The sequence below is a fragment of the Branchiostoma floridae genome, chromosome 7 (genome assembly GCF_000003815.2).
Source record: "Branchiostoma floridae strain S238N-H82 chromosome 7, Bfl_VNyyK, whole genome shotgun sequence".
Classification (NCBI taxonomy): domain Eukaryota; kingdom Metazoa; phylum Chordata; class Leptocardii; order Amphioxiformes; family Branchiostomatidae; genus Branchiostoma; species Branchiostoma floridae.
The window spans coordinates 7610526-7622134 of NC_049985.1; the positions used below are offsets into that span (position 1 = coordinate 7610526).

At 43.1% G+C, this 11609-nt stretch overlaps 1 protein-coding gene and 1 long non-coding RNA gene across 2 annotated transcripts in view; both read left to right on the forward strand.

The window, feature by feature from the left end:
• Positions 1 to 35: 35 nt before the first annotated feature.
• Positions 36 to 11609, forward strand: part of LOC118419162 (acid-sensing ion channel 5-like) — an 18014-nt gene continuing 6440 nt past the window's right edge. Inside the window, exons 1-6 of the mRNA XM_035825479.1 lie at positions 36 to 281; positions 1346 to 1636; positions 2682 to 2780; positions 3115 to 3358; positions 3823 to 3948; positions 4221 to 4370. Of these exons, the coding sequence (XP_035681372.1) occupies positions 1464 to 1636; positions 2682 to 2780; positions 3115 to 3358; positions 3823 to 3948; positions 4221 to 4370 (792 nt within the window). The 5' untranslated portion in view covers positions 36 to 281; positions 1346 to 1463. The remainder of the gene's footprint in view (positions 282 to 1345; positions 1637 to 2681; positions 2781 to 3114; positions 3359 to 3822; positions 3949 to 4220; positions 4371 to 11609) is intronic.
• The window catches only part of LOC118419163, a 3944-nt gene continuing 1122 nt past the window's right edge, over positions 8788 to 11609 (forward strand). The window contains exons 1-2 of the long non-coding RNA XR_004831601.1: positions 8788 to 9152; positions 11431 to 11538. This is a non-coding gene — a long non-coding RNA (uncharacterized LOC118419163). The remainder of the gene's footprint in view (positions 9153 to 11430; positions 11539 to 11609) is intronic.

Here is an 11609-nt window from a genome sequence, read left to right on the forward strand (position 1 = left end):
GACCTTGTGAAGCATAGCATGACACTCCTTTCAAGTACCTTTCACACATGACGTATCACCAGTCCCACGTAACTAGCAACACGCCTTGCTTACTTGCGAAGCTTAATGGTGAAAAGTAAACAAAGAACACAATACTGCCCAACCCACTATTTAAATGGGCAGGGTATGTTTTGGCGTGACCTCGTGGACGCTGCACATACAGCAGTATGTATGTCAGAGCAGGATTGACACAACTACTGGGTCCGCCTTTAGAGGCTCCTTAACCTAGAATTCTACCAAAGGTTGGTAAGTTACATGTATTTATCTGTCTTGTTCACCTTTAGTTTGCTCTAGCGTTCGTTTCCCCGTCACACCCTCTCGTACGGTTTAGAGTAAAACAAGGTTCTTCAAGTCGCTCATGTAGACGAGTTCTAGTCATTGAATCTGTTCGTGTTGACTTGTTGGTCAGTTGTACGTAAATGCCAATCATACCTGCTTTGACGTAATCCTGTTTAATTTCTATGGGCACATTTACTGGAATATGCAATGCAATGCCACTGGATAACAACATTCCTTGCAAACAACCTGTACGTTTCGTTGGCCGTCTGTTACCTTTCCAAGTACAATACTTACTGTATAAAGAACGTATCCAGTCATTTAACAACCCGATGAAACTATTATTCACGTATGTCTGTCTCTGGTCTAGTACTAGTTCTAGAGAACACGTTTGAATGTAAAATTACACGGAGAAGAACATAACATAAACATGAACCTTGAGGAAAAGATTCCGTCACCCGAACTAGTATTACATGGGCATGGCTAGTACAATCAAACAGGGCATTTCATTAGGATGTTTAAACATATGGGCAGGGTAAAACTCGGTCCATTTGTAATATATTACCTGCATTACCGTCATAGTACACACACTTACCTTATCCTTATTCAGTCCCATGTCAACGGACTGTCGGCAACACTGTAGTGTAAAATATATCTAAAGCCGCCATGTTTGTACAGTTATGCTGCATCACACATTAACAATCACACCATACACATAAGAGTAACTGTTCTTCTGCAGTATGTTGAATGTTGAACATGAAAGCGTCTTTACGGATTACAGTTGGAGTGGAGGAATTCTGGGTTCATTGAGAAGATCATAAGGCATAAGCCGACGATGATGATAATTTTGCTTGCCTGGGATTTCTCAACATAAGCCCCCATGATCCACCTTTAAAATATTCATTCATTCATCCATTCATTATGAGGGGGCAAAAAGGTGTCGATCTTTACTTCAACCTTTGCTCTATGAGGAGGTACGTCATGGGAAGATTGTGGCCTTATTCTTATTTGTCGACCTGTTTTCTTACAGTCGGCTATCCAACTAGGGATCAATTCCTGAGAACCGGTCAGAGACCACCACGATTATCAGCTTGGAGATCATCAACACCCACCATTTCAGAAGACCCCATACACAATAAAAAAAAAACATGGATGGCAAACAAAAATCTCCACAGGATGCTCTGGACCACGAGTTTGCCAACTCCACCACGTGCCATGGCGCGTCTCGGATCGCCAATGCCAAAAACAGACCGCACATGACGATGTGGACTCTGGTCTTTTTAGCTGCGTTTGGCCTGTGCACGTGGCAAGTTTCCGACAGGTGAGAAAACGTAGCCTCCACCAGGCCGTCCTACAGGGGTACTGGGATAGTAGAATTCGGCAAAAAAGTCGGAAAATTGGCCAGGGGGGTCAGTCCTCGCTAGATTACTGTTTCCTCTCCGGCCGGCCAAATTTGCAAAATTCCCCTAGCAAATTATTCTCCCTATAACAGCCAGCGCAGTCAGTCTGGTAAAGACTATGAAAAACGTACTGTGCATCATGAGAAATATTGTATTTATAGAGAAAACGTGTGGTTTTGTTAAGACAGATCTAGACAGAGGTCAAAAATGGAGATACGGATTCAAGGAGAAGCCCGATGTGCTTGGCGAACTGAACGAGAGCAGTGGTGAGGCCGCATGGCACTCAAGATACGAGGGGCGTGCAATTAGTAATGGTCCTGACCCATTTCCCATAGCAGGAGATTAATGAAACTTGGCACAGTTATTAGTCTTTCTCTTCATAGGAATCACCCAGAGTTATGCATTTCTCCCATCGTTTGATGCAGCTCTGGACACCGATTTTGTAGGACACCCCAGGTTGGTCCTCCAACTGATGCCTCATCAATGGCACAAGAGGGACGACCAGGTCTGGGAGCTGTTTCCACAGACTTCCAGCCACCTTTGAATTCAGGATGCCAGCGTTTTACAAGGTCATATGATGGGGCATCATCACCATAAGTTTCATTTATTTCATCAAAAGTCTTCTTTGGTGTGCGTCCTTTCAAATACAAAAACCGGATCACTGCGCGACACTCAACTGGTTCCATTTCACACCTGGTCCATTTCGCACCTGACTAAGTTCAAACACCAGTAAATCAGAAACCACAATTAGTTCAGAGCTGTCTTTTGCAACATAACCCATAGAGATATGAATTATTACACATACAAAATTTCATTTAGATCAGACAACTGGAAGTGGGTCAGGACCATTACTTATTGCACGCCCCTCGTAATATTAGTACCTTATGTCCCTTCATTCTCATTTCACATAGTTATGAAAACATCCATTGATTCAGGATTTGACATGTATTTCTCTTATAAGCACAGGTTCCAAAACTATTTCGCGTACCGTACTGGCACAGAGATAGACGTGCAGCTGGAGAGCGAGCTGAATTTTCCGGCGGTCACTATCTGTAACTTTAACAGGTATGTTAGACATCAGCTTGGATGTTTTCTTCAGAGACGTTAGAAAATAAAAACGACCAATAAGATACGCAGAACAATGAATGAATGAGTGGTACCTACATGTCGGTGGTATTTCTGCAGTTTCTACGCTTTGCTTGAAGTAGTTGCGGCTTTGGAATACTTGTCCCTTTCACGCGATTTCTAATTCTGGAGCTGCACCCGGAATTTTTGCCTTCTTCTGGAGTACTGACGCACTTAAATCCGCCACGCCACGTGACGTAACAGATGTTGTGGGTCAATTGATCGAGGATAACTAATGAATGTGTGCTTCTTTTCTGATTTGTTTTGGTTTTAGAATCCGTGCTTCGGGCGTTTCAATAAACGACCAGTTATACCTGGGAGCCGCGTTCTACATCCCAACCTTGGTGGGCGATCCGGAGGCTCTTAACGCCTACCTGAACGGTGTGGACTGGGATTCCTTCGGGGCGTCGGCGGAGCTTCTGGGGGACTATGCCGGCTACACCCGGCGGAATGGGTTCGTGCTGGACAACAGCACGCTTTTAGAGTGTTTTTGGCGCGGGAGGCCATGTTACGCGGAGGTACGAAATACCAATATTTGTGGGGACACCTCTGGTATCTTTGACTCCGTGTACGGTTTTCGGTATGTAGTCTCAGGCTGCACGTGTCACTGGAAAAATAGTAGAAATTTGGCAAATTTGACAGAAAACACGCCAGAGGGGTTTAAGTTGGCAAACTGTACTCCTCGGCCATCGGACTCCTCTGGTGTGTTTTCTGTCGTATTTGGCATGGGGTCAATGGAATAAGCCACTACTAGTATTTCAAGGAGAGATATTATTTTTATATTTGGCCTGTCTGTTTGTTTTTCCAACATGTTGAATTCAAAGTTTCAAACGTCGACTATTAATTTACGATTTTCGTTCTTTACTGACATGACACCTGTCAATCTCATCGACGAGAGGGAACACGGTAAGCTATAGAAGAATCTTCATGTCAATTTTGGATAGATTGTGATGGTAGTATCATTTGTTTGTTTCCAATTCAGAACTTCACCCACGTGTTCACGACTTACGGAAACTGCTGGACATTCAACGGGGACAAAAACAGTCCCTTAAAACAGACAACACCGGGGGCCGGCAACGGTCTCAAGATGACTCTGGACATACTTACGGTACATAACAATGTTCCGTTTCTACCTCCATGACAACTGCGGTATTATTTTCGGTCTTCAATCAGAACTGCTAGCATGAAAGAGATGAGAAAAATTGTCACACTTCGTTACGTTGGAAAATTCTACTTAACGTTAGATGATGTTTCGATCGATGGCAATTAATGGCTTGTGCAAAATCGGTTGAGTCTGAATCCAAAGAATGCTTCTTTGCACCTCCCCCCCCCTCCTCATGTCAATGACATCCCTTGCGTTTGTTTCATTAATCCATGCAGGACGAATACACAGAGAACCCACTAACTGGATATCTCGAGTATGGCCTCGTATTCCAAGTACATGACCAGAACGAACCGCCCCGGCCGGAATTGGTCGGTACTGCAGTCGCACCTGGAAGTCACACCTACGCCAGCACCTTCCAGACGCACGTGAGGCTTTAGTATTTTGATATAGTTTTTGGTGTGTCTGTCTGTCTGTCTGTCTGTCTGTCTGTCTGTGTGGCAAATATACAAAAGTAACGGTCTCCTCTGTCAGCACTGGAACACCAGTGCTGAAGTGGTCGTCAGCACTGGTGTTCCAGTGCTGAGCCGGCGTCAGCACTGGAAATCCAGTGTTGAGGCAGCTTCAGCACTGGAAGCCCTCCTGTCAGCACTGGAAACCGAGTGCTGAGACTACAATTAGCACTGGATTTCCAGTGCTGAGGACGTTTCAGCTCTGCAAATCCAGTGCTGACAAATATTCCGCACTGGAAACCGAGTGCCTAAGCCGTCGACTCTAAAGTACTTTTTTAAGTAGCGACACGACTGTAAGTACTAACTCTTTGTAAAAAAAACAAGAATGGTGTTAAAAACACCCTGGCGACGCTGGGTCTAATGGATTTGTGAGTCTCTATATGAAAAGGATGTTTATTAGGTAGCCATGCTCACAACACAGTCTTGCACGCACACATTTCCATGCAATGATTCCATCTTGGGAGAAGCCTCGCAAACATTTTATCAACTCTGCAAAAAAAGTTAAGCTTGCCTCATTCTGAGTAAATTCTGAAAATCTATATTTACCTTTGCCAAAATGTTATATTTGGGCGTGTTTAGCCGTCAGGTGACAACCCCTCTATCCATAACCCCCTATACTCCATACAAATATTTGTGTGTGTGTCTGTGAACAGTATAACTTGATTAAGTCTTGGATGGATCTTTAATGGTATTTGGTAGTCAGGGAAATCGAAGGTCAAGTTCGATAATGGATCCCCAATCTACTCCCTAAGGTACTGCAGCGGAACTACTGTTTTTATATTTCCTGTTTCCTGACATTTCACGGTCTTGATTTTTTAAAGGTGGGTATCTCTTGGGGCAGAGAGTTAGTGCTGTAAGTTTGGATCCCCTAGCGCCTTTATTTTCGGAAATCGTTTCAAAGTTTAGAAGAGAATAAATCAAGAACGTTTTGATGGATCGTCATGCTTTTTAGGTTTTGTAATGTCTAATTTGCATAAGTAATGGCAAAATGTTATAAATCCCTACATTCCATCTAACTTCTCACATATGTAACTGAGAAAGACCGAAATTCTTTGGGTATCAATTATGCAAATAGATACCTCTTTTGCATAATCAATGACAGGATACTATAATTCTATAGTAGTAAATGATGGAAATTTCATATTTGAGGCATCACGAAGCAAACTAAAGCGAAAATTATTAAACATAAATCATTCAAATCAGCAGGGTACGTCACATCTAATTTTTGAGGTAACGCTACAACAGCCTTCTTTGCTATCAGATAAGATTTTCATACTAAGATAAGATTTTCATAGTTTAAACTTTTCCCACCTTATGTTCACCTGTACACACCTACATATTTTTTCTTAAGTTACAAGACCTATCTTAGACTTGGCCAGAACACTAGATATCAAAACCGAAAGTTCACTGCAGTACGCTAGAAAACCGATAGGCGGAACCATTTTAGAACTTGACTTTTATGTTCACGACCCTACACACATTCAAGATTCATCAGAATCCATACTTTGCGAGTTATGCAGGCTACAAACAGACACACATGGAGATAAACGGCACCGAACACATAACCTTTAATGGACAAAGTTACGTTTTAACGTATTACGCTTGGGTTCTGTATTCAGTGCAAAGCTTTGTTGGGACTCCCTCACTCCAAAAGAGATATCTAAATAATACAAATTCCGACTACTACCATGATACTATCTCCGCCGGACCAAACCTCTGCTTGGAGAATATGTGTCACGATGGTCTAAAAAGGCCCTGAAAATCCTATCTTGAAAGCCATGTCAATCAATGTCAATCATCCATTTCACTAATGGAAACGGTAGCTGATTGGTTCTCACCTTTGAGGGCGGAAACTTGAAATGTTTTTGTTTCACCTAGACGAGCTGAATTTTTCCCGCGAACTTACCCTTTCAAATGCACGCCTGTCTCCGCCCCAATTGTTCCCCTGTTTGCACAGTAAACAATACCCAAGCTTTCATTCCTACGATGACGCATCTTTAATACTGACACAGCCCTCTCAGTCCCTTCTTTGCTATATTCTCGTCTATTCTGTCACCAATATTTATAAAATACCGAAGCTAAGGTGCAAGGAAATATCAGTTTCCGACATTCCCCCGGGGCATTCCCCGCGCGGGGCCGGTGACGCGCGGAACCCGTCGCCATTTCCGTTCTTTCCTACGTACATTATATCTGCGCTAGACACACACAAATTTAACCGGCATAGTACGGATAGTTCGTCGATGAAGTCGACTTTCTATATATAATTTGTTTTCAAAACACATCCATGAAAGCAACGTCAACACTGACCGCCTTGCTACATATTTCCGCCCTTGATTGAGAACTTGACTCTGGCCCTGTCCTGTTCTATCAATAATCGACAACGCCTCGGAAATATCAACCCTCGCTTTCCGATTTAATAAGGTATTCTTTCCAATAACTCATTACACCTATGTATTTCTCTATTCTAATGAACTACAGTTCCTGATTCAATACGACCGGTAACAAACTCTGCACAAGCCGCTGTTTGATGCGTCGGCATGTGTTCGACTAGCTCTGGCGTCCTTGATAGGAAAATTGAAATTGAAAAAAAAAAGCCACATCTATGTAAATAAAAACGCAACTTGTAATGAAGCACACAATGTAAAGCAAAGTCTGGGGAAGAAGGGGGAATTGACGAGGGAGCTGGATTAGATCGGTCGGCCGGCCCTCCAGTTTGTTTACAAACCGACGCCTGGCGATGTTTGAATCAATGTGTTGAAAAAAGGAAAATATATCGGCTTTTAATACGTGGTAAACTTTTGGTGTCCTTCTGCTTGAAAATGATACATTACACAAACGATTTGAATTTTACTAAAACACACAGAAGTAATTTAGTTGGTGAAGGAGGGGTTCAAGAGAGTGTTGTTGTTGTTTGCAGCCCGGGATCCTTGACTTACAACCGACGCCATTTTTTCCGGTTGTCATAGATCTGCGAATCTTCATTCGTATTGTCGTTATTCTCCCCAAATGTGAATGTCACTAGCTGAGCAAGTAAAACACTCAAGGTGGTAATCGTGACTCGTACAAGTACTAGTAACAAAGATCAAGTCAACCTAACTATAAAATGTATATGCGAAAGCCCACTCATTCACTTCTTGCAGATTGTTTGTGTTTTCTTTATAAATTTGGGGCATCAAAAACTCCTCATTTTGGGATCATAAATCCATGCAACTCCCCACCTATGTAATATCTGCTGCGCTATTATTAAAACCGTGGCAGTGACTAGACACCCTTTTACCCATGATCAGCATAGAAAACTTAGTTTCTACGTGTTGTCGGGCGTGTACGGGGGTTGAAGTCTGAAATCATTACTGCTTTCGTTGGGTGTTTGGTCAACGTTGCGATATCAAAATTCCGCCGTTACCTATTTATACAATCAAGGATAAAACCTCATTGTTACAAATGTGGCCTTACAAGAGGGTGATAGAATGCCTCGCGGGAGGTATTCATTCACACCATGTCGTATAACAGTTCTCTCGAAGGCGATTAATCTATATGCAAAACAAATGGCCTTCTGATGTTTAGTAGGCCGACAAAAGATCTCTCAACGTTATGACACCGGCCTTCTGGACAACTGTGAGAGTTGAGTAGAAACAAAACTCCTGGCTCCCGGGATTCGAATCCCGGCCGCCAGATTACAAAACAAGCGTTAACCCATAGGCCGAAAAGGTCTTTCTACTACAATGTCGCTGTTGGCCCGGTCAAAAGGCGGGAAAAACTTAACGCCCCGTTCAAGAAGATGTATACTAAAGACCAATTATTTGCTCTGTGTGTATGTCTTCCTTTCTTGTATCGACAATAAATTGATGTATCACTCAGTTAGGAAACGAGTTATCTGCTTTTTAACCTTTCTTACGTTCGTCTGATTTAATAGGGTATTTTGAAAGCAGTGTATAAGGGTCACTTTTATACTTGTATGAATTTGAAAAATCTACGTATCCTCTCTGTAAGTGATTTTTGCTGTTTCTTGACATGACCACCATCAATGCGTTATCTTGACAAATATTCAGCAATGTGTATCAGTGTGTAGACATGAATACAGGGCCGCGGTCGGCACCCCGCCGTGCCTTGGGCGGGGCAAATTCCCCTGACAACGCGGACAAAAGCATAGCAACCGTACCACCGTGTGTCACGAGATAACATCGTGAGGACCAGGTCGCCGCTGTAATTATAACCATATGGACAGGGGTCGGGTTCGTCTGGCCGTGTGACGTGGCAGGCAAGACAGGACACGACGCGAGAGAGGATCGACGTGGATGTTTACAGAGTAAAGTACAGCGTAGAGTACAGAGGGCTGGGAAACAGAATGAAGTTGATCATTTTAACAAGTATATGGCTGTCACCCGTATTTGAACGCGCACGTGACATTCTGGTAGTACTGCTGGGCTGGAGTTCAACCAAGATAGAGACGGGAACAGAGAGATCGAGAGAAGTGAGGACGTGGCAAGGCTACTGGGCCTGTGATGGGTGGCGCGCGGGGCAGGGAGGAAGAAAGAACACATAAAGATGCCCGCCGATCCCTACCCTGAAGAGAACGCCAGCTCGGAGAAATCTTCCATACTACTGTATTGACACTCGGGGAGCGGGGCAAGATGCGGCGGGTACGGGCGGTGGCATAAGGCGGGAAAGAGATCTCAAGACTACTCGTCAGAAGGAAAGGTGGGTAGGCTCCCATATAAATTATTGGTGGACCGTGTTGTGGATACCGGTATCGTCCTGTACTGTACTTTATTGTAGTCTTAAATTTGTCGACACTTGGTTATGTGATTGTGACCCGGAGGTCTGAATCGGGCAGCGATCCACCATTTTGAAAACAGGTTTGGTTACGTAACGTTAGCGTTAACTTTTTTGTACTACCATAGTTTATGCTCAAGTTCATGTTTCTATATCTGTTCACTGCGTAAACGGTTGTGTATTTTTCTTCCTGCCACATGTCTTCTTTGGATTGTTTTGTGACCTATGCAGTGAGCGAGAAATCCGCATAGTGAAATGTCTGAAATCATTACGGCTTTCGTTGGGTATTTGGTCAACGTTGCGATATCAAAATTCCGCCGTTACCTATTTATAAATCAATGATAAAGCCTCCTTGTTATAAATGTGGCTAACAAGAGGGTGGTAGAAATGCCTCGCGGGAGATGTTCATTCACACTATGTCGTATAACAGTTCTCTCGAAGGCGATTAATCTATATGCAAAACAAATGACCTTCTGATGTTAGGCCGACAAAAGATCTCTCAACGTTATAACACCGGCATTTTCCTTTGATACCGATATGTGATGTGTCGAGTGATTGCATACCAAAAGAAGGTCTCACTATAGCCGCCCAAGACCATGGTGACGAATTGTTTTAGCGAATTAATACAATAGAGAGATGCCAGCCAGTCTATACATATTCTGAATACTGGATGTGATTTAGTTTTCTTCTGATATAACGGCAACTGGGAAATACAGACGGGATCCCGTTCTTGTATACGAGAACGTCTGACACGTCTGTTCTGTGAGGTACCCTTTGCTATACAGCAATGTTTGATGAAAAAACGCCTCAAGAGCTTTCCAAACTTGTCAGGTGACAGTTCGCTCGAGGTCCCGCTTGTTTGTTCCAGCTTTTGTTTCAGTTAGATTTCATGAAGGAAATACACAGCTGGTTGAAGAGAGCAATTCAATGGTGCAAATCTCTAACCATTCTCGTCATATTTGGTCAGTGCCTTCTCCTTCTGGACAACTGTGAGAGTCGAGTAGAAACAAAACTCCTGGCTCCCAGTCCGGGATTCGAATCCGGGCCGCCAGATTACAAAACAAGCGCTAACCGCTACGCCGAAAAGGTCCGGGCCATCGGGCGTTTGGCCTGGAGCTGGTCAGATTGGCGAAGTTGAACTCAACTGCCGGACCGATTTTCACGGCCCTTCTATGGGATTCGGTCCGGTCGTGAGAATCGGTCCTCCCTCACAGTCTTCCAAATGGAGTAAACTATGTGATGACAATGACTTTTATTAACTCGAAAATGTCTATTTGAGTCATGACAGTCAGTTTCAGAGGTGGTTTGGGAAAGTTTTTGCGCTTTTCTTCAGGCCGGACCGATTTTCACGGCCCTTCTATGGGATTCGGTTCGGTCGTGAGAATCGGTCCTCCCTCACAGTCTTCCAAATGGAGTAAGAGTCTATGTGATGACAATGACTTTTATTAACTCGGAAATGTCTACATGTACTTGAGTCATGACAGTCAGTTTCAGAAGTGGCTGCGGAAATATAAATATACATATAAAAGTATCACAAATCTAGTCTAACACAGAAGTTCGGCTTCTTCTCGCTTCTTGTGTAGGATAACGTGAAAATGTAGGATTAACTCGGACATTGACATTGTTTTAACATTCAAGTTTTTGCAGTAGTGGGATTGACAGAAGTTGTGGTGTTATGATTTCTTTAGAAGTGCTGAAAATACTTATTTACTAAATCTTATTAAGTCTTTTGAATTATGTCTACATATCTCCTATGTCCCATGAGTCCCATGAGCTACCATAGTTAGGTTGCCCCATCTTATGGAGTATTTTGAATTATGTCTACCCCACTCTTATGTCTTCGTTTTGATGTAATTGTCTGTCTAATTGAGTCGTCTGGAGCAATTATGTTTTTAATAGGGAGTTGAGATTGAATGAATACAATTATTATACAATGTGATACTACTAATAATTAAACATCATATCTACAAGCTATGTACAGGCAGCACAGCTATGAATAATGTCTCTTGAATGCAGGCAGAGTCTCATAAGTCTGACATCCATGCTATATGCTAGCCCACATTCATAAGGATTTTAATTTTATTCTTTCTACTTTTGTAGTTGTCTACATTGTACTGTGCGGATATTCTGGCCTTTCCAAATATACTCTCCAGTTGAATATTCCAGTAACGGTCAGCTGTTCCCTCTTCGTCCCTATCCACAGTTACAACGCCGCAGGGGTACGTACTTGACGATTACGTCAGACGATGGCGGTTCCAGTAGGTCAATGTTCGAAGCAGCTGCGGGTAAACGTCTTCGGTATGTCGTCAAGGTAAGTAAGCACGATGTTCCAATGCGTCGAGTAACCAGAGTTCAACTTATCACAACTTTAGGCAACTAAGT